The following is a 25252-nucleotide window of genomic DNA, read 5'->3' as shown; positions in this document are numbered from 1 at the left end:
AGTGACCCGGGTAACTCAAAGGTTTAAGGGACTCAAAATAAGGCTACAATCCCAAATACATATCCAATTTGACAGCTTAGTAGGTGGATAAAGTCACATATTAGTTAATATCTTGGGTAATATATTTATATTGCAATATTAAATAGCATTTAGATTAAATGAGAATACTGGAATGCCGTGAGCTGTTTGCTAGCCTTCCGCTGACTCATAAAAACAGCATTGGAATCTAGACGATTAATGTAGACCATATTTTTATAGTAAGTATACTAGGTATGAGGTATCTATTTCTTATCATATCTTAATATATCTATATACCTATCACATTTTGTAAGTATTAAAAATTTCTTCATCGACCTAGTTAATTAAACAAAATTTCAATGAGTTATTTTTATAATCTGAATGTCGACTAATAATTAAAGATAATACGCCTGTATTGCTTAATCCTCATCGCTGTTCTAAGCCTTTCTTTCCCATTTTTAGTGAAAATTTTATATTGCCTAGCATCAAATGGCTGGAAATTATACTCTACAAACTTTATGCCTTTTAAATCAACAGGCGTAAGATTTTAAGCATTTGAGATAGGTACCTTAGTACTAGTAGAACAATCAAGGATATTGGAAAACGTACAACGATTACCCTTCTCACAAACAATATTTAATAAAATAGTTTTTACACATTTTATTTATAGAAAAATGTATATTATACTTACAGTAGATTTTTAAATCGTACCATGACATAAAATGTATACATAATTAATAAAGAATTAAGTTTCCTATCTACCTAACTATATAATGTATAATTAAAAATGTCGATTAACGTTTGACCCATATTTAAAGCTCAAGAAGTCGCTTTTATATAAAGAAAGTTGCGAGCGAAAGTAATAGCCCACTCTTCAGCTTTCCAATTTAGATGTGGGTCATTTTTAGCCGCAATGGTGTGCAGAAACACAACAAGGATTTATGCATGTCTACTTTTGTCAGTCTCAAATTTATTATCCCTACATACCTACATTAATTTTAACTAGCTTTTACGTACATCTTTAGCTACTTTTTTTATTTACATGATAGAGTAAGAGAGTAGAGTAATTTAAAAATTGTCTTATTTTAATACGAAGCAATAAAACCTTAATAAATATTAGTTTGCGTTGTGAGTTAAATAGCGTATATGTATAATATGTATTTAATTGCTTATAATTACATAGATTTTCAATAAAATCAAGGCGACATTTAATGATTTGTTATGAGTTGAACGGTCCAATCAGTTCTGTGCCGACCGAGGGCCTGCGCGAACGCAACTTGTGATCCATAATACTGGTTAAATATAAAAAAAATATTAACTTTAATTTAGGTCATAACATAACATTATAAGTTAAAAATAAACAAGATGCCGCTCAAAGATTACCCTTTTGAAATTCGCGATGTAGAGCCGGAAACCTCACATTTGTTGATGAAATATTTTACAGGTAAGAAACAATATTTTTTATTGTGAATTTAATAATTTAATTATTCTGCATTAATCTATTACATTTACCATTTTGATTTTATATAGAGGCCTAATACAAAAAAAAATCGTATAGGTATTTTTTCCGTCCTTCAAGCATCCACAATTCGGTGACATACTTTTCATAGACAGTTCAAAATCCAAGTTGTTTTAAGTACACATTCATTTGATCATCTTGATAATCATAATAAAATATTTTAATGTTTTATTCTTATAGTTAGGTAGGTACTATAATAATATGACGAATTGAAAGTTGCAACTGTGTTTTATGTTTAAAATAACTTAAGCTCAATAGGTTCCTTCCTACTAGTTCTTATTGGTACTTACCTACTTATATTTTTCCTTTCTTATTTTTTCTAAGGAACGATTATTTTAATACTTAGATAATAGTCAGTTGGTCATTTAAGTATTTGTGTCGTCGGTTCTAAATCTGCTATAAATTTTACATAGATTTATTCGTTACGAATTCAATCTCAATGTAAATACGTAGTTACCTACTAGCACACTACTAAATAGATAAAACATGATTGTGACACAATAGATTTGTAAACTAGTACATATTAGGTATATTATCTCGTTATATTCCATAATAAACATTAAGTACATACACATAAATATAATATGTATTATATATAAGTACAGCTAATAAAATATTTTTTTACATCATTTACATCTGTAATGAGTTTAAAAGTGACTTTAATCGCAGGAGTGTGGAATCGATCTAACTTAAGAAAATAAAAAATTATCAAGTTTTAACCGCTATTTCAAAGGAACCGAAATCACTAACACAACATCGTAGGGTAGACTGGGTACGGTTGAAACAATTTCACTTAAAACGACCATAACTTTGCTGTTTATAACCCGAGCGATGAAAAATATACGTTAAATAAAAGAGCATGTATCTGTCTACTAATAGGCGCTATGATTTTAGTTCCATGTGTATTATTTTTTAAAATAGATCAAATTAAAAAAATAAATCCGATTTGTTTCAACCGTCCCCATACCAGGGGCGGTTGAAACAGTGATTGGGGTCAGTTGAAAAATATGCGAATAATACAAAATATAGCATTAAAATATGTTTTATTGATTGTTTATTTTAAATCTAACAATAATTAAGTAACTCTTTTACAATAAGGTCTGCTCTTTAAATATGGTTACATAGAAACAAGACATAAGTAACTACTCCTCATCTTCTGATGATATCTCTTCTTGTATTTTATTTATTTTTTGCTTCTTCGGTGTTACTTTTACATTTTCCTCCGTCAAATTTCTTTCTTTTTCCTCTATCCGATCGCTTCTTCACTTGCTTAGCTCTAGTTCGTTTCAATATTAATTCTTGCTTTTTTCTTATCTCTTCCTTATCTTGTGTGTCAGTGTAAATAGTAGATTTCCTAAGTTTTCGCCCTTTATTATTGTATCTTCTATTGTTATATCCTCTATTATATCCCATTTTTTTATTTTCTTGCTCGCCAGAGTCATCTCGCATTCGAATTTACCTTAGAAGCGAATAATTGTGCTTCTCTGCCACTTTTCGCAATGATCTCCGGTTTTCACTTCCTCATATGCGTCTTTGTACTTTGATAAGTCTATTTATCTTCCCGAAATCTCTCTTACACGTACTATCGGCATTTAAAAATACAAAAAATAATTAAAACAATGTTTCAACCGTACCCAAAAAAAATGTTTCAACCGTCCCCAACTCCTACTTTAGGTAAAATACAGTTATAGTAATTGTAACAACAATGATACACAAAAACTAGTCACAATGTCATATTCCACAAGATTCACTTCAAACAAAAACGCACACTTAATACTGTCACTAAAATAGAAACTCCAATAATTGGAAAAATCTCAAAGCAAAAATACTTACTTTTGTTCATAAAAATACAATAGGGTCTTATAAAATCAGCTGAAGCGCGCGGAGATCGACGCAACATTGTGGTTCGTGTTTAGAACAGTTGTGCGCTTCATTTTCCCCTTGGACCCCTAACCCCTCCACCAACGGTTTGCGAGATATTCGTGTTGTTTCAACCGTCCTTTGTTTCAATCGTACCCAGTCTACCCTAAAGTAAATCATATTGTAATCGTCTTAAACTCTATTAATTCCGTTAGGTACTTTACGATCTTTTGTGGGTTAATTGTATGCTTGTATTATTTATTTATTTAGTCTTTTTGTGATTGCAATGAAAATTTATTTATTTATGATTGCCTATTTTGCATCGCTTTATTTAATGAGAATGTAACGTACCTACCTAATTTTGTGTTTAATTGAATTGAAATCTTGGACAAAAAAAGGATCTATGCATTTCCAGTCACCATATCTGTGCAGATATTTAAAATAATAGCATGTAAAATGTTCATCATGTACCTGAATATGTATAAACATGTAATATCAGTAAGCTAGCTAGCCTATATAGCCTGCTGCTTTGAATTGCCTACATAACTATAAGATAAATTAAATCTTAGAAGATAGAGGCGAAAATATATCTAAGTTGGTATATATATATATATATATATATATATATATAAATGTACAGAAGAAATATTGCGTTATTATCACAGAATCTTTATCTGAATTCCTTAGAAGGTGTGTGACCGGCCTAAAAGATGATTTTAGTTGTAGATACTTAAGTATTACAAAAATGTATGTAAAAATCTTTAAATAAAAATGTAATGTAATGTAGTATAATCTAGACTTTAAAATTTCCATTTTGGGATTACAATCTTTAGAATTATTGTTTCCTTATTTACAGTGTGCTAATAGATAATTTTATTGTAAACAAACAACGATGACATGGTTTAAATAATATTATCTTGTCGTCCTGAAGATAATTTACGAGTGAATATTATTTATGCATATCTAACTCTATATTTTATGGAGTGTCCTGTCAATAAACTTTATTTTTAAACATAATTATAATTATAATAATCAATAAATTTTACGAGACATTATTGTACCCGGGTCTTACGTAACTTTTAATTACTTTTCAGTCATACCTTTCTTACCTATAGTTATGTACTTTATTTTTTTGAATAAACTGTGAGTACAAGAGCGATATTTGGAGACGAAATATCTTTTAATAAACTAGCTTTCTTCCCGATGCTTTTCCCGCGTTGTTTCCAACTTAATAAATAGTTCACTAAAACCATTACTAAAACATTTTTGACCGGAAGGAAGAGGAACCGTGAAAAACCGCATCAAAATTCGTTGCGTAGGTATTTTTAAATAAGCATACCTAAATAGGACAAGTGACAGACAGTCTGCAGTCAGACAACGCGAAGCGAATTTTTGTTAAACTATGTAGGCAGTGATTTTCGAAATTGTACTTGAACATCACAAATAAATCACGGTTGAGGATTGTTCTGCATTAGAATTAAAAAAAAGTAACTATTTGACCTAGCAATGCAAGATTGAGTTATAGATATATTGTAATTTAACATTCACTCAATCAAATCGAAGGTTACTTGTTTTTCATTCTATTACAGTTAATAAAATTACTTCCTCATCGATTTTCCAAGTTTTTTAGTAGGTAGAAGTGAAGTCTGTGCTTTTTGTCCATAATGCTCTGGCGTGACTATCTACATATTTCCTACTTCCAGCTTATAACCCATTATGTATCAATGACATTATCTTCATAAATTTAAATTTACATTTAAACTTGGTTTTTAACAATGACCGAAATGAATGATCATAAGACAGGAATACAGGATTGTCATTTGTGCTTGTTGACCCATGACTATATGTACTTACTTACATATCTATTGTATCCTTGATTGTATCTATTAAATACTCAGGTACAATACGTAACTCTTATGTCAAATTCATTTTAATTTTTATTATTTGATTATAATAACATCGTTAACGACCTAATGTAGATTATTTAGTATCAATTAAACCCATTTATTTATAGGCTCTCAAAAATCTTATGTTATTAAAATATTGCCTATGACAGCCGCCTATTCAAGCAATTTTGTTTGGCCTGGAAACATGAAACTACGCTCCTATTCGTCTTTATGTGATAAATTATGTTTGTTCTACACAAAAAAATGAGGGATGGTTTTTTATGGACCCAGTCGAACCTAAGACACAGTAGGTACCTATAGGTACATGTGTGCACCTACTCTATTTACCGTGCTTTATGCTTACGATAAGTTCGTTCAAACAAAGAGTCAAACAAACAAAATCTTCAGCTTTACAATAGTAGTACCTACCTATCTACCATTATACTTAGTATAAAATGAAATGGCATGAATTGTTCATATTGCATGCACCAATCATAATACCGATAACTCCTACGCATATTGCATATTATACTTACGATTAACTCTCAAGAATTATTGATAGAGTAAATTAGCCTAGATAATGAGATATATTTACCTACAACGAAAAGTTACAAATAAGCATGATAAATTGAGCTACGGCTTTATACGGAAATACCCTTGATTCTATAATATATGCGATGGGTGCGATTTTGAACTTTAAAAAATACTTATTTTTGTGATGGAAGGTCACATAACATAATACGTAAAAATTTATATGCGTAAAAATTAATTTATTATCCATCAAAACTCAACAAAAAATTTTGCAAACGTTTTAGATACCTACCGAAAAATTATGAGATTATGTATAGGTACTTAACTGTTTTTTTCCTAGGTGAACTTACGGGATTCGTACGCGTGGGTCCTAAAGGATATTTCCTACCGAACAAATTCAAACAAGAAGCCCACAAAATTTATAACTTGGAAATCAGGCCGAGTGATGTTTTCGTGGCCAGCTATCCCAGATCAGGTAAACCTACAAAATTATATTTATAATGGCTCAAAACATAGATTGGTATTTTTTTATTGTGGAAGAAAACCTCCGACAAAACCTACATCAATTCTCAATGTTGTTTCTTGAATTGAATCGGCTTTACGATTTAACTAAAATTAAGGTTTGGTATCCGGTTAAGTTAATTGATGCTGTTTAGTACATACGGCTGATTACCTTGAACACAAAACTTCTTTTTACCTTCCTTTTTGTAGAAACGATTTATTGACAAGGTAAGGAAAATGAAGCTAAAAAGTGAGGATACATATACCTACCTATATATCTTCGCTAATTGAGTTTAAAGTTATTAGGTTCAGCCAGTCAGCCTGCGATTTTATCCCCGATTTAACCCGATAAGTAGGTACATTGAGGCAGCAGCGCTTATCAATATTTCATAGAAATCACTATAAGTAGATAGGATGCAGGCCAAGTTATAATTGATCTCTGATGGAAAAGAAGAAAGAGCAGAAGTCGGATATATCTACAAACCCACTTGTTAACAAAAGAGTCATGAAATTTATAAAAAATTAGGTACTAAACGCTTATAACATTCTTAACTCCAGTATCATCAGCCGGTAGATCACCACTTCTGATTTCACCATAACTATTGTGTCAACCAAATTATGAAATAAAACATTTATATTTTTAGGAACAACCTGGACGCAGGAGCTTGTATGGATGGTGGCAAATGACCTAGATTACGCTACATCCAACGCTATACCGCTCACCGAAAGATATCCATTTTTAGAGTGAGTTAAAATATTTGATTATTTTAATTAATGACGTCAACTATTAGCCGTACTTACCAACTTATTTATTATCTGAACCAACTGAATAAAAAATAAGTATTGATAGGTACATACCTACTTTGTTTTGGATAAATCTATACTATACTCTATACTAATATTATAAAGCTGAAGAGTTTGTTTGTATGTTTGTTTGAACGCGCTAATCTCAGGAACTACTGGTCCGATTTGAAAAATTCTTCGGTGTTAGATAGCTCATTAATCGAGGAAACATCACACTAAGACCAACAGGAGTGGAGCCACGCGGGTGAAACAGCAGGGCGCAGCTAGTCATAAATAAAAAACGAATTGCATTTTAAGCATTTATTTGATAGGAACATAATATAAAAGGTTATATAACAATAACAGCAAAGCAGCCACGATTTGCTTCATTATAACATTGAATAGCTGGTCATAAAATAACATTCTTTCAGATTCACAATGTGCGTCCACCCTGTTCTGAAACAACGCTTCATAGAAGAGAACAGTTATAGCATGAGGAACTTGAAAATGTTAGAGTGGGTCACCCAACCAGGAACTGAACAGATCGCTGCGGCTAAATCTCCACGATTTGTAAAGACACATCTTCCTCTCTCCTTGTTACCGCCGAAAATGTTGGACGGCAAGGTCGTGTACGTAGCCAGAGACCCGCGGGATGTCTGCGTCTCCTTCTATCATCTGAATAAGTCTATGAGAACGCAGGGTTATACGGGAGACTTCAAGACGTACTGGGAATTCTTTATCAGGGATTTGCGTGAGTAATTTTATTGCGGATTCTGGATCCGGTTACTAGTTAAGTTACGAAGCTACATTAATAAAGTATCAAGATTGACATAAAATGATATGCTAATTAATTGTGCTAATTTCAGATCACTGGACCCCTTACTTCGAACACTTGAAAGAAGCATGGGAGAAAAGGCATCACCCAAATTTGCTGTTCTTATTCTATGAAGATATGTCAAAGGTATGCTGCTAAATGCACGACGAAATGTTTACAAATTCATAAAGAACACCTCCCAGAAAATTATTAAATAACACGGTATGATTTTTCCAGGATTTACCAGCAGCTGTAAGACGAGTGATGGAATTTTTCGGCAAGAAATTTAGTGACGAACAAGTAAAACGTCTAATTGACCACCTAAGCATCGAAAGTTTTAAAAACAACCCCTCTGTGAACTATGATGTTATGAAAGAACTGGGAATAATGGTCGGCGCAAAGGAATTTATAAGAAAAGGTTAATTACCGTCCAAGCAATATTTGTTATCAGAAACTTTTTTATTGCTGAGCACGGATAATAAATAAAAGTATTTCTGTGATTACAAAAAAGTATGGCTTCTAAAACAGAAATAATTTCAATGCAAAAATTACATTTTAGTTTTATTCTACAGATCATGCCAATGAAATATAAGTAAAATACCATACAATATATAAGTATATTACAAGCCAGTTTACATTAGGTAAATCGGTTCAATAATTTCTACGTCAAAGGGCAACAAACGTTATCAGTTTATGTTTTGATAAAATTCAATCATATTAAGACCCATATTATATTTGATGATTACAGGCAAAGCAGGAGGTTGGCGAGATTACTTTGACGAGGAAATGACATTACAAGCTGAGAAATGGATCGCTGATAACCTGCGCGACACTGATTTACGCTTCCCCCATTTACAATGAACATCCACATTTGACTTCTATTTTCCTATATTCTTTACGAATCTTCATAGTAGTGTAGTTTCTATTTTAGTTTCATAATTATTTTCATGTAATGTATATAAATAGTTTAAGTGTGTGGTTGTGGATAAAGTTAACGATTTAAGAATTATGTATGTACTGATGCATAGTTAAGATGTAAAACCAATAAATTTTGATAAAAAGAGGTGCTACAATCTGATCCAAAGAAATCTCTCTACTGAATACATTTCCATTAAAGATGTTAGTGGATAGCATGAAGGTGGCTTGCTAATAACTTGATAAAGTAAAATGGTATTTCGAATTATTTATTAACATTTAAATTAACTTTAATGTGTATGTAAATAAAAGTATTCTGTAAAACATTGTCTTTTTATTTTATTATAAAACCTAGGTGTGTAATTCAACTTGGAACAGGATCGCAATATTTTGATTTCGTAGCAGTAAATTCAATCCAGAATAATCCAATGGAAGAAATGACGTTTGTATTAAAATTTTGCAAGAGCCAGACAAAAAAAGATACCCAATATTGATATACAAAAAAAAAATTATAGTCTAAAAAGAGGTCATTGACGTTCCTATTCTTAGTTGTATAGCATAGTGCACTGTGAATAGCAGAAGGTAATAAAACTGATCATGTATGAAAGAGGCAATAAAAGTTTGGTATTTTTTCATTTATAAATTGGTTGTTAAAGAAAAGAACATAAAGGGGTGATATAACCATTTATTCCAATAAAATGCTCTATTTTAGTATTTTTGTAACACCATGATATTAAGTTAAACATTGACACATTAAGTAAATGTAGTAGTTAAGTAAACATTTTTATCGAGCTCATAATTATAAAAGTCATAGCTTCGTACCTCCATAAATAAAACAATATCTCAGTCCTTCCTTACGATTTTATTAAATAATACGGTTATACAAAGAGAATAAATTAAAAAGCCAGATTTAATAATCAATCATTCGTCGGTAATATAAAAATTCTAAACGGGCTCGGCGCGGCGGTCGGCCGGCCGAGCGGGACGCGGATAGACAAACATAACAAACGTGTAGCGCGCGTTCGTCAAATGCAAAGACTACACATATCTATAAGCGACTATATTATAAAAGATGGGAGGGTTCTCCCGCACCTAACGACTCGCCGCGGACGCGGCCTTAACTATATTACACTTATAGAAAAATCACAAAAATTCAAGCGGAAATAATAGGAATCGGAATCGCGTTCACGCGATGACGTCGGGCAGCAGCGCGTCGGCGGGCGGGCTGGGCGGCGCCTTGGGGCCGAGCGCGCCGTTGGCCAGCGCCTGCTGCGCCTGCGCCTGCGCCTGCTCGCGCTCGCTGCGCTTCGGCACGCTCTTCACCGCCGTCTTGTTGCCGACCGAGCTCTGCCAACACAACACACATTACTGCATTACTCCACTCGTCTACATCGACAAGTATGAACCGCGGAAATCATAAAATTGCTACAAATTGAAAAATATAAATAGTGTGCATTATAAGATAAGGTTTGTAAAGTCTGTTCATTAATGTTTGCCATAAATGGTAATGCAATGTGGCGCAAGTATGTGTGATTTCAAAAAAATGTTTTCAAGACTTCCGATGCTAAATCTCTTGTTAATAACATATTAGGCACTCAAAGTCTTTTCAATAAAATCTATTGAATTATTTTTTTCAAGAGTAAATGTAAATCTTACCAAACAATTACAAAGATTTATTTTAAGTTCATGAAAAACAAAATTTTATATTACTAACTTAATTAATTAAAAGCACATTCACACATTCCAATTGAAATGTTAGTGTAAAGTGTGGTTTTAATTAACCCCAATTATGTCAAACTTATATTACAAATTCTGTAAAAATTGTTTTCTCTTTGAGATTTATTTGATCATTTTCTTTTTTATAAATAGAAAATGATCAAAAAAATGATCAAATTAATCTCATTTGCAATATGGACATATTGAAGTGAAACTTCTTTATCGGGGTTGGAAAAAAATTTTGTGTAACATTTTTTCTTTACGCGTGACATTTTTCCGTTACGCGCCATCTTTTTCTTATCCTAACCACGCGTGATTTCGTATTTCTGTAATATAGTACATAAATTATTTTTTTAAAAATAAGGTCATAAAGAAGTTTCACTTCGTACGTGTGTACACTAGTACACGCACACATTTTTTTTATACTAGATTATGTATTCTTATGGCGAAAGGTTTATTGCAAAAATTGTATAATAAAACTACCTTATTATTTGCAGTCCTCGGAGGCGCAGTTTTGGCGGTGATGCGTTTGTTGGCGAGATCTTTGCTTTGTTTGTCCAATGGAGCCTTCACTGGGGGCTTTGCACTAGCAGTCCTGAAATGAGCAAAGTAATAAATTAATATTATTTAAAGAGAAATAGTGTTAATTTTAATAGTAAATTTTGATTTCATAATAAATAGTTGTATTAATTCTGTGATAGTTGTTGTGTTTATATTTAAAAGGTATGTAAATAAATTTTCAAATATGGAATTCACCTTCATCCAATCCAACTAATATTATAAATGCGAAAGTATGTGAGGATGTGTAAAAATAAAAATTGTGTTCATATAATATTACCTATTGAAAAAAAAAAAATCATTTTGTAATCATTTGTAAAAATTAAATTAGTAGTCTTACTTGGTCGGTGGGGCGGCGGGAGCGCGCTGTGCGGGGGTGCGGGCCGGGGGCGCCGCGCGGGGCGCCGCGGGGGCGGGCCGGGGCGCCGGCTTGGCCGCCTTCACGTCACCGTTCGTCAAGGGCTTCTTCTCGGGCACCTTCTTCACTTCCTTGGGTTTGGGAGCGGCCGCGAGCGTCGAGCTCGTCTTGGCGGTCGCCGGCCGCGCCGCAGCAGGCTTCGGCGCCGCGGGGGCGGCCGCGGAGGGAGCTTTCGGGGCCGTCGGTCTCGTTATCGGTTTGGGAGCGGCCGTCGTCGTCGGCGGCTTGGGCGCGGCGGGCTTGGAGGTCGGCTTGGCCGACGCCGGCCTCGCGGGTGCCGGCTTGGCCGTCGCCGGCCTCGCGGGTGCCGGTCTGGCCGTCGTCGGCCTCGCGGCTGACGGCTTAGCGGCCGCATCTTTGGCGGGCGCCGCCACTTTAGGGGCGGCTTTCGTAGGGGACGCCGGCTTAGCAGCGGGATTCGCTCGCGCCGCTGGGGCGGCGGCCTTCGAGGCTGAGCTCGGCGTCTTCGTCGCGGCGAGGCGCGGGGAAGCCGTGGCTGGCGATCGGGGAGTAGTCGCGGCGAGAGACGTCCGCGCCGCCGTCGTTTTGGGGGTGGCATTCGACGCTCGGGGCGTGGGCGTCGTCGGAGATTTCTTAGCGGGCGCTTTGGCCTTGGTCGTTGCAACCGTGGCGGCCGTGGCGGCGGCGGCGGCGACCGCGGCGCCGGCCAGCGCGGCGGCGGGCGCGGCGATGGGCGCGTCGCTGAGCGGGGCGGCGGCCAGCTCGCCCTCGACGGCGGGCGTGGGCGGCGGCGTGCCGGCCGGCCGCACCGCGTCCTCTTGCTGTATTTCGCTGGTGACGGGCACGCAGATCTCTTGCGCGCGTGACTCCGGGATGCCGATGTCGATGTCGGTGACGAGGTCGGAGCGCGCCTGCTCGGGCACGATGTCGGGTGCGGGCGCGTTCTCCTCGCGCGGCATTTCTTTCGATTCTATTTGCTCGACCTCGGGAGTCGCTCTGGAATCGCTCTGCGTCAAAGCGACAATATCTTCCGTGGGCAGTGGCGACCTCGTCGCGGCGATCTCGGGGGAGGGGGATGGAGCCGGTGAAATGGCAGATTTAAACGTATCCGACGGCAGTGGAGATTTTGAATCTTGACCTACCGCGACGGAAATTTCGTTCGATTGACATTCTTCTGGTGCCGGCGACGCTACCGATTCCACGGGCGCGGGTGATTCTTTTCTCATTAAGTCTTCCGTTACAAATGACTGACTAATATTTTCGACAGCATCTGCATGTCGTTCCTCAACTGGAGATGAAATTCTGTCGTTAGTCAATAGATTTTCATGTGACTCATTTTGAATGTCAGGTACAGGTGACTCGGCTGGTAATTTTTCTGTTGGAATGGATGATTCAATTTGTGATTCTACTGGGAATGGTGAAACGGCTGGCGATGGCGATTGTCGTAGCGCCTGCTCCACTGGGAGTGGAGACTCTCTGGTAGGAATAGACTCTTCGCCGAGCAAAAGAGACTCTGTTGGGACAGATTCTTGTACAGGTTGAGGAGACGCTCTCACTACTGGTTCTTCAACCGGTAGAGGAGATTCTCCGAGTAAAGGTTCATCGACTGGAAGAGGAGACTCTCCGAGCACAGGTTCTTCAACTGGAAGAGGCGAGTGTGCAACAGGAGCAGGTGATTCTGAAGGAGCGGGCGATTCCCTAGGCAGTGGAATTTCTGCAGGCAGAGGTGTCTTGCTTTGTTCCTCAGAAGGAACCGGGGAATGGACTTCGATTGTCGGTTCTGTGGGTAGTGGCGACTGCGATGGCAGCGGTGATTCTGCAATTTCTAAGACATCAGAAACAATTCCAGTAGGTAGAGGCGATTTAGCTGAACATAAATCGTCAGGTAGTGGCGAGTCGCGCGGCAACGACGCTTCACCTTGCAAAGACTCTTGAGGTAATGGTGATTCAGCATTCTGTTCAGCAAACTCATTTGGTAGTGGTGATTGTGATGTGATCTGTTGTTGTTCTGGTTCTGGTGATTTGGATGATGAAATATCATGAATTGCAACTTCGTCACTTTCAAGAGTAATTTTAGGCGCCGAATGTACGGCTTCCTCTTCTTTAGTAATGTGATCAACTTCATTAACGTTTGAAATTTCTTCTGTTTTATTTTCAAAGTGATTAAGTTGCGATTCTGAACTTTGATGAATATCTACTACTACATTCTGTTCAGTCTCTACAGAGTTTTCAATTTCATTATTTTTTTCTAGTAGTTCAGGTGACACTGATAAGTTTTCTGATATTTGATTGTCAATTGCAACTTCAGCAACAATTTCATTATCTTTGTCTGCAACATCTGTGTGCTCTATAAATGTAGATTCAACATCATCTTTGCTGTCTAAGGGCATATCAATTTCAATTTCATCACATGGAGATTCTTCGAGCTTGTCATCTGTTTCTACATCTTGTGATACTTCATCCTGGGGTGTGATAGCCCTTACATCCTTTTCACTTTCTGAAGGATCAAGTAGATCTTCATTTGTGAACCCTAGTTCAGAACTCTTGCCATCAGGTATTTCTGGTATTTGTTCAAATAGTAATTTGTGAGATTCAGGAGTATCTGTGGGCATTACATTTTCTTGGTGAAGGTTACCTTCAAATTCATTATTACAATAGTGTTGCATATTGTTGCTTTCAACATTGCAATCAATCATGTTGTCTACAAAATTGTTCTCAATAACTTGCACGCCATCATCAAATCTCATTATATCATTGTTTGGTTCTTGATCATTGCTAATTTGTGCAAATGTGTCTACATGTTGATCTGGACTAAGATTTTCCTTATCATCATCACCCTCTTGAATATTTTGACAAAAACCATTTGCTTGTATATCATCTTCATCATCACTTTCAGGCAACGGCTGGACGGCATTCAGGTCAACATGTGATTCTAATTTGCTGAATCTTTCACAGGTGTCATCATCTTTTTCTTGATAAAAACTCATGCTCATTGGATCTCTTTCTTTATTTTTTAGCCTCTCAAATAATTCATCATTAGTTTCACTACCAAAAGGATTTGTTTCTGTGTGAGTCTGGAATACCTGAAAAAGAACAATTATTTGAATATTTTTATTTTAAGATTTTTTTTTTTTTACCTAAAATAATGAACCTAAGGTATCATTATTGAAAATTACGATCTAGCCTACTACTATAGGCTAATGAGATTTAATTATTTTAAGATAATATCATTATATTTTTCATTTCACAGAACAATTTATCTGCTTCTGTTCTAAATAGATTGAGATAAATAAGAGTAAATCACAAAATAAGATGCAACATTTTAATCCTTACATGTACAAACAATGATGATGCCATTTCTAATAATATCACTTCTTGTAAATGCATGTTATAATGATAAAATATAATTTTTGAGCTACCTTCTATGAACTTAATATAATCAGCATACAAGTGCCTGTGCCTAGCTATTATAGTCAAATAAGGAAAATTAATTAAATTTACCTGAATATTACAGAAGTCTGTTGTATCTTTCTGTATTCTTTCAAAGTCTTGAATAATACGGGATTCCTTCATCTTATCAGATTCAATGCCCACATCAAAACCAAATCCAAGACTATCCAGTTGACATTTGTCATTACCATTGAGATGTTCCGTTACACCTTCCATCGAAATGTTCTGGAATATATAAAATAACTTATAAGTTAAATAAAATATAAACGATAAATTTTTGTAATAAATAATAAGTATGGACAATATTTTTCCGTTCATACAATAGAAAAACTAGGAATTATTACATTTAAAATATGTATGTATAGTTAAATAAAATCCAATTAATTATTCTTATGATTCAAAAGTGCTTATGGAGGATGAGAGTCTAGTGAACAAGTATATATGTTTGAGTTTAAAAAACACTAATAACAACATAATATACTGGACTTGATAAAAGTATAACATTAATAATCATAAAATCTATCAATAATATATTAAAAACCTCATAACCTACATGGTGTCCGTTCAACTGGTCGCAATTGTCCAAGTCCTGCAGTTCGCCGGGGCAGCTGCCAGCGCCAGTCTGAAACTGGTTCACGTCTGGCACTTCTATGTCGTCCATCGGCAGGGGTTTCCGCGGCGACTCCGCGAGCAGCACGTCGGAGCCGGCCACGCTGCCCGGCACGAACGGGGGCGCGTCCGGGTTCAGCGGTGAACTGTTCATGTCTACTGAACTACTTTCCCACGCTGACTGCAATAAAAAACATTCACAATATTTACTTAATAGAGTTTCAGCGCTTGCTTAAAATATCACATAAAGCCTATCTTGAAACATTTTGGTACAATTTGTCATTTAAAATCACTGCAATAAGAAAATGGAATAACATAATATAGCTGTAAAACCACCCTTAATCAATTAACAAATTAACAGCATTGCCCTGATCAAGTGTTGCAATGAAAACAAAGCATTTATATTATAAACAAAACAATGTTTAATAATAATTATTAGGTAAACAAAATAGCTGTCAAGTCAATAAATCATCAATGCCTATAGAGAGTAGCGCGTAGTTACTAGCTTTATTACTGGTCCAGAGTATCAATAATACCAAATGCGTATGCTTCTATTTTAACTTATGATATAAAATTGATTAATTCAATCAATGTTACTTTATAATACAAAATATCGAACATAACTAGTTACAGAAACATGTGTCAATTAACAAGGTACCTACACCTTGTTGCAATTCAATTTTTATGTTTCGTTCATTCATCATAGAAATTCATACAACTGGTTGTTTTGTGGAAAACAAAGTAAACTAACATCCTGCTATTTATTCATATATTGTTGTACAAGGAAATGTATATAATTATTAATTAATATTAACTTACATTATCTTGACAGGGTGTTTCTGAGCGCGGTGGCTCGTCGGCCTCCTCACTGGGGTTCTGTTCGCGTTCGCCCTCGCCTTTGTAATAATTCCACTCGTCCTCGGACTCTTCGCCGCTCTCAGCTACATTATCCACCAAGTTTCCGTCGACGTGGCCCTCCTCCACTGCACAACACAATAAGAACAAAATTCAAACGTGCTCCACTCAAAAACACCAGGTGATACAAAGTAAATGTACATTGAACTGTGGACACCCTTTACTATCAACAGGTGACACACCCTCACGAAAAAACCGGCTTATAATATTACATTTGAGTCTCGAGTTTTTCATTAAAATATTGAGAATTCCAATTTCATCTTGATACGTAAATAAATTATGCCGGTGACAGATAACGGCCGAGTGCCGCGTGCTAACAATATTTACTGGTCGCGATTTAAAAACTCGCGAATCGCAAAACTTTGGCGGACGCCATTTCGAGAACGGCTGTTCAGACACGCCCGGTAAGAATATAAATTCTTTTATAAAATGCACAAGGGAGTCTTCGGCCTTTGCGGGAATCCTTTTCACGACGATGGAGGGATGCGCCTTCCGACGAACGATCTATTTCTATTTCCAGAACACCGCTCGGCATGAATCAACACAAAAATAACCACAAATACTTCTGTAATTATACAAAAATAAGCAACATTCTTCGTAAAATCACATACCAAAAACGGTTTTTCACAACACAAATTTATTATATAATTTGAGCACTTGCTATCCAATAATTCGCGATGTTCAAATAAAGACAAAAGTCCGTTTACAACAGTAGCAAGGCAACGATATGAGAGCAGCACAGAACCGACGAGCGTTCAATGAGTGACTGAGAGCGGGATGGAAAGACCGAAGACGGCCCACGTCGGGGCGCGAGGCGAGGCGAACGGGTGCCGGTGGGACGGGGTAGGGGAGAGGGGTGAGTCAGCCCATGCAATCGTTATTTAAAATATTATTAGGGATTATTAAAATAAATAGGCAGTAAAATTTATTATGCCATAGGTACATTACAAAACAAAACTATATACCTACTGTTATAGATTACGAATAACTATCCAAAATACTTATTTTATATTTACATGCCTTATAATTAATTACCTAGGTAGGTATCTACCTATGTTTTTTCAATAATTATTATTTTAATTAGTATCATTGAATTTGTGCGAACATTAATTATTCTCGTTATAATATAAATTATAAAACAATGGGACATATTGACATAGGATATTAATATTATTTATTAACATGAATGGAGAATATAAGTGACTTGTAATAATAAATTATTCTATATTCCTACCTAGGTACGTACGAATTTTTATCAAAATGTATTAAGAGTAACTTAGTGGTTAGACACTCTTTGGCGATATTTTTTGTAGCGTTTAATGAGTATGTTTGTCTACTGTACACACAAGGAATGTCTGTATCGGCCTTGAGCCTTGGCAGTGGAATGTCTAATATGCCGCGAGCCGATAACATAGGTCGTAGGACAGGAACGCGACTAAATTGCAACCATTATGTCTCCCCCCTATCTTCTTGGATATAGGCACTAGTGATGTATGAAAATAGTAAGTACCTATAGATAACATAAAGGATATAAATTAAGAAAAATTTAAACTCTAAAAATATCATCATCTATATGTATTTGCATTTATTTGCGTCAATCTTTCAATCAATTATTATTATTAAAAGAAAAAACAAAACAAATAGGTATTATATACTTATATGAAATATTTGATGTGTAATTAACAATTTACAAAATTGGTGTAGAATAAAGCAATCTCTCTTATTGTTGGGCACGTGTTTTAAATAAGAAATTATTATAGTGTATTTTATTTATTAAAGAAATAATAATGAAATGAAATGACTAGGATTGTACATAAATCGCACCTCGTTACCGATACGTGTGCCACACATAATTCTTCACATTCTTTTTTGTTTTTATACACGTTTACAGCGCGATGCTTTCATGTACAATTTTCTAAGTATAAAATACTATTCAATGAACGGCATTTTGTTAGTTATGAATTGATCTACTTATTTGAAATTACATAATTCAATAAATTAAAGTACCCACCTACGTACTTATCAAAAGTTTTGAAAAAAAAAAAAAACCTACAGCAAATGTAATTTCATAAATGTATTTTACGATTAAGCTAAGTAGATGAATAACGTCCACATTATTTTTTGGACTTTTCATAAAATACTTTACTGATTACTCCAAATTATGTATTTAAAAAGTCTAAATGTATCTTCAATCGTTATATTTCTGCGTACTTATTTGCGGTAATTTAATGTAAGTATATACAGAAGTAAGCAAACATTAAAAATTAAATAAAACAATGGTCAGCAAACCATTCTCAATTGTCACAAAAGTGACCGTGACCCGTAACGGTACTGCGGCAAAAAAAAAAAACGTTTCTCTATAGATAAAAGTACCAACAATAATTTCAAACGTTAGTAAAAAATTGTTATATAAAATTATATGATTTTAGAGCGGCTCATAATTCGAAATTTAAATCATAATTATTTTTTACATCCTCTACAATCTACATTAGGTATGTCATATTTTACTTTAACTTTCTAACTACAGAAATATCAGATTAATTTATATATATTTAATAAAAAGTAAGTATAATATTATATAGAATCAGAAATTATATTACGTAATAAGATAATTTTAACTTTTCTCTAGTAATTATAACATATTATTTCTTGCAAATTATGAGTGGAATTATATTTTACACTTTAAAATTTTACAAATTGTAACAATATGGTATTGTCTAATTGAATTGGGTTTTAAGAAAGTAACAATACCGTGACGAAAGTGAATATACATATATAATATGCATGATATTTTTGTTTCAGTAATGTTAAAAATAGCGAATGGATCAATAGTATGGTTATTAAGAAAAATAAAAGATATAACAAAAATAATGATAGCAATATTAATTTGGCTCTCAATACATCCTTGTACTCCTTTTGTTAATCATAGATTTTTATCTATAATGATAAAAAACTTGAACTTAAATGAAAAGAAATACAATAGTATGTAGTACATATTTTTAATTCGTAGTCTGTGGATCAAGTAGCTTATTAAACTTTCTTTGTATCCATCATAAGACAATGTACAATTATCTCGATGGAATGTATATCTACCGTCATATTGCGACAAAATAAATGATGACGTCTCCTCGAATTCCGTTCCCAAGACAATCAAATTAAAAACTTCCGCTACTTTGGACTTACTTCTAACATCCTGAATAATCCAATCCCTTCAAATATCATTTACAATTCCCACAGGCAACAGAAGATCTAGATATCGAGTATTCTGTGTTTGGCCTTCTCGGTAATTGAGAGAGTAGCTTAAATCTTTGTTTTATCTTTCTTTCAAACAAAATGAATCTTAAAACCATTTGTCACTTTTAGAACTAGTCCTACATAGACTACATTATGCCAATAAACATAAATATAATTTATTATTGCTAGTGTTTGCAGCCCAAGTTACTCCATACATCATATCCTGAAAATGGCAGCCATTGGGTGAACTGGCAAGGGTTCTAGTTTATATTATCATCGTTTTATTTATTAATGCTTTTGCTATTAGCTAGTAATGGTAATAAAAGGTCCCATAAGTAAGTAATATAAAAAAATTGTGAAAATAACAAACTAGCTGGTGAGTCGTAATATGATAGTAAGCGACCACGCGCACAATTAATCTGGCAACTCCCCACAAACGGCTTGTCCATTGATTTCTAATATCAAAGAAGGAAGGAGTTCGAGGAAGAAAGTAATATAGGAAAGGTGAACACGGGGATACAACATGAGGTTTCCATGGCAACTCACCGATCATGGCGGGCGGCGCGCGGGGCGCGTGCAGCGGCGGCTCGTGGCTGCGCATCTCCACGTCCGCGTCGTCCGCGTCCACGTCCACCGCGGTCTCGGGCCCGAGGTCCTCGCTGTCGCTGTCCGACACGCCGTTGTCCGCGCCCGCCGCCTCCGCCGCGTCACACGCGCCCTCCACGCCGAACGGCGGCGCGTTCACCACCGCGTTGTCCAGCCTATTGTAAATCACAGCAGATAAATCACCCTGTTGTATTATTACAGGTGGTTTAACCCTTGCTTCAGTTAAATCGGTCTATTGTATCGTGCTGTGCGATCCAGAGGAAGGAAAATACACTAATTCCTCTTGTCCTTTTATACGGATCCGGGTCCAGATAACAAAAGTGGCCATCGACTTCCTTGTGGTGTTGATTCTTGCTTTGTTTTTAAAAGCATTTTATTATCCGTATTCTAACAGATTTCTGTTGCTTTATTCGTCAAAAAGATTCCTTAAATTTTAAAAATTTACTGTAGATTAGATGCGTCTTCAGATTTATTACAATTAGCTATTATAAAAGACTTGTGTTTGAAATAATGATTAGAAAGTGTAGAACATAATGGACAATAACTGTTATGGCAGATCGATAGATTATGATTAGATCTGGATTCACATTATTCTCGTGACTAATGCAGTTATTATTAGAAGAAGTTATCTACATAAAACTGATTGATATTAAGATAAGGCTCAAAATCCTCTTAAAATATAACCACCTTCATAGAGTTATGCAAATTGAGAATGAACAGATTTGAATATCAATCTCAATATTTTATCTTATTGAGGTAAATTACCTGAACGTCCTGTGATAGAAAAGGAGACTTTAAATTGATATACCATTAATACCTATTATTGCTTTAAGTATAAATGGTGTCTGATGATAAGATTCGAAGCCATACCATTTTAGAATGCTCAAGCACTTTCGTTTTCATTACTTACGTTATATAAAACAGCAAGGTCAAATAATATCAAAAGTTATTCGTATTCCTAGGTAGTCATAAAATGAAGTCATCTTGCTTAAACCCAATAAAACGAGTTTCGTGTGTATTTTGGCAAAAATTCGTTATTTTTTACCGACTTTGCATTAAGAATGATAATGTTAGTATAATTTATGTAAAATATTTAATAATACATATAAGATGTTACGTACCCAAGATCCATGGGCGGGCAGTTTTGAGCGGCAATCCCACGCGGGTCCTTCAGGAACACCACGATTATGGAGATATTGTCTTTCGAGCCCGCCAAGCGTGCTTCCACTATCAGACGTTCTGTCACCGCCTTCAAGTCATCTGAACACAAAAAATATGACATTTAAGTGATATGCTATAATCAATTTTCAATAAACATTATGTATAAGTGCTATGACCTTCACACGCTTCATCGTTCCATCCTCACGATATTAGAGCATCGACTCAGAGGAGAGTTGAAGTACGAACGTGAATTGACAAAGTAATTTAGATTTTCGTTTTGTCAACGCAATAATTATTAATACAATCGAATTTAAATAGCGTCTCCGCTTATTCAAAAGATATTTCCCAACAGTTATTATCCTTAAAATATCAGTGTGTCATCTAGCGCCAAAGTGTTGTTGCGAAGTCTATTATGCCGACAATTTGTTGCGGCACAATGGTGAATAGAGTTGTCGGATATGGAGTAACGATGTTTATGTTTCCATTTGCCGCGGCTCACACCGAGGATGTCCTTGTTCAGAGCCGAACTGCCGTGAGTCAGCGCGACGCTATTGTGCCACATATGTGCACGTAAAACGCCGTATGTCCTATGCAACACCTTAGGCATTTTATTCCGTTACTTTACTCTAGATTTATTTATATTTTACTCGGTACAAAATGGAGTTAACGTATATTTTAGGCCATCACGTCATACTAAAAAATTGCCACCGACATGCGAGGGGACATCATTTCACGGTCAACTATTGCGTGTTGTAAAATTTGATAAACGCGACAGCGCTGAGAATAGTGTGACAATAAAAAAGTCTATATTTTTTTTAATTATCCAGACACCTGTGGATCATAGAATGACAATAGCGCGACACGCCCTCATAGTTGGGGCGTGTCTAGGTGAAGTATGTACTTGGTCCGGTATTGTAATATAATATCTCTAATATATAAAAATCAATGCCACTTTTCGTTGTAATTCCATAACTCGAGAACGGCTGAACCGATTTCGATAATTCTTTTTTTATTATATTCCTTGAAGTACGAGGATGGTTCTTATGTAGAGAAAACGTTAATATGTACCACGGGCGAAGCCGGGGCGGACCGCTAGTGTAACTATGAAAGGTATTTTGACAGCGCTCGATGCTAGGCATACGCGCCTTGACTTTGCCCGCTATTTCGGGGCGCGGTCGTCGTCACCGCCCTTGCTTTTTACCCTGTTTGGTCTGGCTCTCCGCCAACCGCGCCCTGTCTACTCTTTAAATCATTCAAGTGAAAGCAGTAAAATTATATATTTGATGTATTAATTTAAAGTAGGATAAACTTATTAACGACGAAGACATTGTACCTAGTTTTAAACGGTACAATACTTATTTTGGCAAAATGTAATCATATTGCCATATTCAATGCGTGACAACTGTTCATAAAGATCTTGGTTATTGAGGTGTAAAATGAAGTGAAAAATTGGTTGAAATTTTTTCACGTACGACCTCGGTCTATTTTGACTTCAAAAACTAATTAATTATGGTGATAAAATATTTGAGCTATCTATCAAGTTAAATTTGCAAAAACTGTGATAGGTTTCATCGATTTTCAGACCAATCAGATATTTTCAGACAAGTTTACGTAGGATAGGTCAAAGTTACCTTAGTATCTTAAAAAATTGTTATCTTTTACAATAGAAAACATAAGGAGCGCAACGTCGAAATAAGAAAGTAAATTCAGAAGCAACGCAATAAGAATTCTGTTTAGTAAAACGCTACGACAATAGCACTAAAAAGGAGTGCACTGAAGATGATTGCATCGATTACTACCGCTCGGCTAACGGTGGTATATACTATAGAGTATAGATGGAATGTGTACAGTGTAGCCGGCAGCCGGCCATTGTTCCTTGCAGCAAAAACCGATTACGGCCACGCTCAACAACGCATACTAAACTTACGCACCTGCTGGATTTAAAGAAATACCACATTTTAAATATGACTCAATCGATTAATGAATGCCCTAATAATTGACTTTATAAAAACTATGTAAGATGGATTGTAGTCCGGTGTCCCAAAAGTTCATTCAATTGTTTCACAATATTTCGTAATCAATGCTTAGAATCTAGATACAATTCCAAGTTGTACGAGAAAATAGTAAAAGCAGTCATGAATATATCTCATTCGCAAAATAAATTATAAACGAACGTGCAATTTCACAGCGTTGAAACCTTAACAAGCATATTCATTCTCGTTATCTATGCGATAGTTCTATCATTAAATTACATGTAAACCCTATTACCGTGTAGATAGGCAATAGGAGTGAAATTAAATCATGAGGAGGCGGAGGGTGGCAGGTGGCCGAGACGTCGGATCAAGTGCAATTTTCCAGTAACTTCATCCGGCCCGATGCAAGCCCGACTCAAAGCACGACTTTAAGGATCGATGTCGATATTATGGTCTGGACGGTTCATAATACATTGATTCATATCTAGTCTACTTTACTACATGCCTTCAATTCATCGTTAGTAGCGAAAGCTTTAAATTATTATTATTTAGATTGAGGCATAAAAAATTAAAAGCTAAAATGTTTATGTTTTTTTCTTTCAAGCTTCGCACCTTGAAGCTTTTGTAATTAGTGTTGCTGCCGCCGTTAAAACTTAACAGATATCATTCATGGACTTCCAAATAAACCTCAAACATTTTAATTAAGCAGAAGTTAGCGCAATGATACGGCATAACATTCAATTTATAAATGCTCTCAAAATTTCAATGTTACGTCTAGAGCTTGGCGCAGAATTCAATTCAATTCAGCTAAAATGTATGTACACGTAAACTTTTCATCTACTTTAGTAAAAAGCTCTTCAAAACTGCATATAAACTACACAGGCTCGTGCACCGCGCTCATGCAAGAGACAGGATGGGGAGTCACGACCCCCCAGCCGCCATTGCTGCTTTGCTCAAAGGTACAACCTGCGATTCAACTGTACGTGAAATTCAACCACGCCAAGGCTATACAGACGGTGCTATTAAATTTCCTACTTAGAGCCCCATTACTCTGAATTTTTATTTCAATCGACGACCATATAAAATAAACCACATTTTACAAGGTACTCCACAATACAATGTTGTTATAATATAATACTTAATAGACATAGTTCACAGCCACAACGTTCCAATAACCTCAGTCTAAAGGCTCAATTATGAAATTCCATCGGAGTCAACCCTTGTAGAACATTTTAATATTAGACCGATACAAACAGAAAGCGTTGTGAAAGCGAGAAACGAATATGACACCGTCTGTGGTCTAACAGTAGATCACTGCCACCACTGCCGATACATGAATCGGTTTATTGCTTCACAGAACAGAACACTATTATACATAAGTTAATGTGTGAAAAGGACATTGCATGAGAACGCATCTGGATCACATAATATCTGGCAAATCAATATGGCATAGCTCCACTCGAAAACTGAAGTGTTAATTAAATGTATACGCAAATAAGCTACTCGGATGTGGGAGAGGGTTAGGTGATATTTACAGACACATTATTGTAGGAAAACAAACTTGGAGCACTTAAACCCAGCCGCCGTGTCACGTCTTAGGACAGCGACATCGCCTCAGCTCGGCTTACGACAAACATGAAAATCCCTAAGAGGCCCTTTTCACAAAATAACGAACTAGAACATGATGTAAATGTAAATGTAAACACGGCAAACATTATATTAAATTATGCACCTAATAACTTAACTGTTTAAGACGAAGTCTCAGAATTGTGCAATTAAATGCATTGCTCAGAATTTATTAAGAACCTTACTACAATTAGACAG

The 25252-nt window shown here is 35.7% G+C and overlaps 2 protein-coding genes across 2 annotated transcripts in view; one reads left to right on the top strand and one right to left on the bottom strand.

The window, feature by feature from the left end:
- The first annotated feature begins 1252 nt into the window (after positions 1 to 1252).
- Positions 1253 to 9151, top strand: LOC123691159 (sulfotransferase 1C4-like). The gene is made up of 7 exons (XM_045635422.1): positions 1253 to 1462; positions 6155 to 6289; positions 6960 to 7059; positions 7530 to 7849; positions 7965 to 8059; positions 8150 to 8330; positions 8661 to 9151. The coding sequence occupies exons 1-7, from the start codon at positions 1384 to 1386 to the stop codon at positions 8771 to 8773; spliced, it is 1023 nt and encodes a 340-aa protein (XP_045491378.1). The 5' UTR covers positions 1253 to 1383; the 3' UTR covers positions 8774 to 9151.
- Positions 9152 to 9494: 343 nt separating this feature from the next.
- LOC123690931 overlaps positions 9495 to 25252 on the bottom strand; it is a 74202-nt gene continuing 58444 nt past the window's right edge. Inside the window, exons 8-15 of the mRNA XM_045635088.1 lie at positions 21416 to 21554; positions 20235 to 20449; positions 16359 to 16522; positions 15484 to 15720; positions 14982 to 15155; positions 11442 to 14563; positions 11027 to 11138; positions 9495 to 10174 (exon numbers count right to left, since the gene is read on the bottom strand). Coding sequence (XP_045491044.1) covers positions 10013 to 10174; positions 11027 to 11138; positions 11442 to 14563; positions 14982 to 15155; positions 15484 to 15720; positions 16359 to 16522; positions 20235 to 20449; positions 21416 to 21554 — 4325 coding nt within the window. The 3' untranslated portion in view covers positions 9495 to 10012. The remainder of the gene's footprint in view (positions 10175 to 11026; positions 11139 to 11441; positions 14564 to 14981; positions 15156 to 15483; positions 15721 to 16358; positions 16523 to 20234; positions 20450 to 21415; positions 21555 to 25252) is intronic.

The sequence above is a fragment of the Colias croceus genome, chromosome 4 (assembly GCF_905220415.1).
Source record: "Colias croceus chromosome 4, ilColCroc2.1".
NCBI classification, from domain to species: Eukaryota; Metazoa; Arthropoda; class Insecta; order Lepidoptera; family Pieridae; genus Colias; species Colias croceus.
The sequence above is the reverse complement of the archived record's forward strand: the minus strand, read 5'-3'. Positions and strand labels throughout refer to the sequence as shown.